General features: G+C 43.7%; 1 protein-coding gene across 1 annotated transcript in view; it reads right to left on the minus strand.

The window, feature by feature from the left end:
- LOC308320248 (ephrin type-B receptor 3-like) overlaps positions 1–1,823 on the minus strand; it is a gene marked incomplete at its 5' end in the record, with an annotated part of 39,362 nt that extends 37,539 nt beyond the window's left edge. Inside the window, one exon of the mRNA XM_080770566.1 lies at positions 1,757–1,823. Coding sequence (XP_080626692.1) covers positions 1,757–1,823 — 67 coding nt within the window. The remainder of the gene's footprint in view (positions 1–1,756) is intronic.
- Between the last annotated feature and the right edge of the window lie 365 nt (positions 1,824–2,188).

Raw genomic sequence — 2,188 nt, forward strand, 5'->3', positions numbered from 1 at the left:
TGCCGCGCTACGAGCTTGTATAGGTGTGCTATTTTTGAAAAATCGTGAAAATGTAGTGCAAATCTTTGAATATGTATTCTTTCAGAGCCAAATATTGGCTTCTGGAGGTGCCTGGAACAACATACATTATTCTCAGATAAATGGCAAATGGTGCATTTATATAGCGCCTTTATCCAAGGCGCTTTGGCGTCAGTGGCCGTAATTACATAATTATATTTGTGGGGGTCCTTGACATGAAAATGTTTGAGAACGACTGACATAGAAACATAGGGTTTTTCTGAAAACTGTCTAGGATTTAGAAGACATTTTGTAGAATCTGTTGTCAGGTCAAAATGGGTTAAAAGGCAGGGGTGGAAAAAAGTACCCACATTGTTTACTTGAGTAATGTACGGCAATGTATAGAGAGTAAAAGTCTGGAATTCAAAATGTACTCAAGTAAAAGTATTGGTTTAAAAAAAATTACAAAGTTTATAGTCATTTGAAAATAGCAGATCTATAAGCTCACAATGCGTTACATTGCGACACATTGTGAGCTTGTAGATTGGCTATTTTCAAATAGCCAAAAAGTATATATAGGGCAGAAGTGGTTAGTGTGTGTTTTGTCACGTTTTCAAATAGTTTTAGTAGAGTGAAAGTACAATATTTGTGTTTTTTTTAAACACTTCAAGTACACGTTCACTTTCACTTGTAGTCAACTATACACGGGATATTTGACCAGGACTATACGGATACGTTGACTCGATTATTTTCTGCCACTTCCGAATCAACTGTATTGTCTCATCACAGGTTTACAGATGTGAAACAGTGGTTCAAGGTTATAATAACGTTGCATTTTTTCATTTCACTTTAGTCTACGGACACATCTCCGACATAACGAAAGACTGTTGACTCGTTGAGCGACGACTCATGCCTCTATGCCGCTGCTCGATGGATACAATAACATCAGCATTCGGTGAGAAAATGGCTATGCTATTGAATTGAATTCTCACTTAATGAAGGTAAAGCCTTGTGCACGGATGAGGGTGCAAAGTGTCACTGTGTCAGCGAGTCCCCGACAGGTGTTTTCAATGAAGACAAACGACCGTTGAGGACCACCAAACACGTGAGAGTTATAAGGAATAAGGGGTTGGAGGGAGAAAAAAAAACATACCTCGTATTAAACACTAAACAGCAAGCGTTATGCAAAATAATTACATTACTCTGCTGCATGCAGCGGCAAAATTAAGTGACCCACATCGGGAATTAATAAAAAAATATTTTTTTTTCCCCCCCTTTATACATATTACCTGTCAGCAAGGCTATAGTGGATTTGGCACCGAGGCTAACATGCAATTTCTACAAAGCAGGAACTAATTACAAAGCGGTAGGTAGGCACTCGAGGGAGGGAAGGGGGGGGGGGGGGGGGGTTTCTGGAGGCCTTGGGCGACCTTGATTGAGTCATCAATAACGCTTTAAGGCGCTGGGCCGCCATTATCGCAGCGGATAACACCGTTATTAATTCATTCCAGTGCATTCCCCACATATCCATTCATCAATAGGGACCTGGCTGGGCTGGCTGGGCTGGCTGGCGGGGGGGAGACGTCGACAAACACAACGCTTTTTCTGGGAGGAAGAGAAGACGAGGGGTGGAGGGGAGGGGGTGGAGGGGAGGGGGGGGGGGTGGAGGGGAGGGGGGGGGGGGTGGAGGGACGATGATGGATCAGCTGGCGACGGAAGTGAGAGCTGTGGACGACGACGGACGGGTACCGGTGGGTACTCCTTCCTTCTCCCCCCGCCCGGTTGGCTGACAGAGATCCAGCAGCGCAGAGCACGTTGGCTTTCATGTTTGTGTTTTGGTTTTTGTTTAACCCATTTTGCGCGGGAACCCGTTTTGGCGTTAGCGTCACGTCGTGCTTTAGCTATTGGAAAATAGCAGATCTACAAGCTCATAGCGCGCCACCGAGTGGCGCGCTATATGAGCTTGTAGGTCTGCTATTTTTGAAAAGTCAAAGAGCGACTGATTTTTTAGAATCTGATCTCAGGTCAGAATGGAAAACTGTCAGGATGTAGAAGACATTTTTAGAATCTGATCTCAGGTCAGAATGGAAAACTGTCAGGATGTAGAAGACATTTTTTAGAATCTGATCTCAGGTCAGAATGGAAAACTGTCAGGATGTAGAAGACATTTTTAGAATCTGATCTCAGGTCA

This window comes from Protomyctophum bolini (assembly GCF_963924005.1).
Source record: "Protomyctophum bolini genome assembly, chromosome: 8".
Taxonomy (NCBI): domain Eukaryota; kingdom Metazoa; phylum Chordata; class Actinopteri; order Myctophiformes; family Myctophidae; genus Protomyctophum; species Protomyctophum bolini.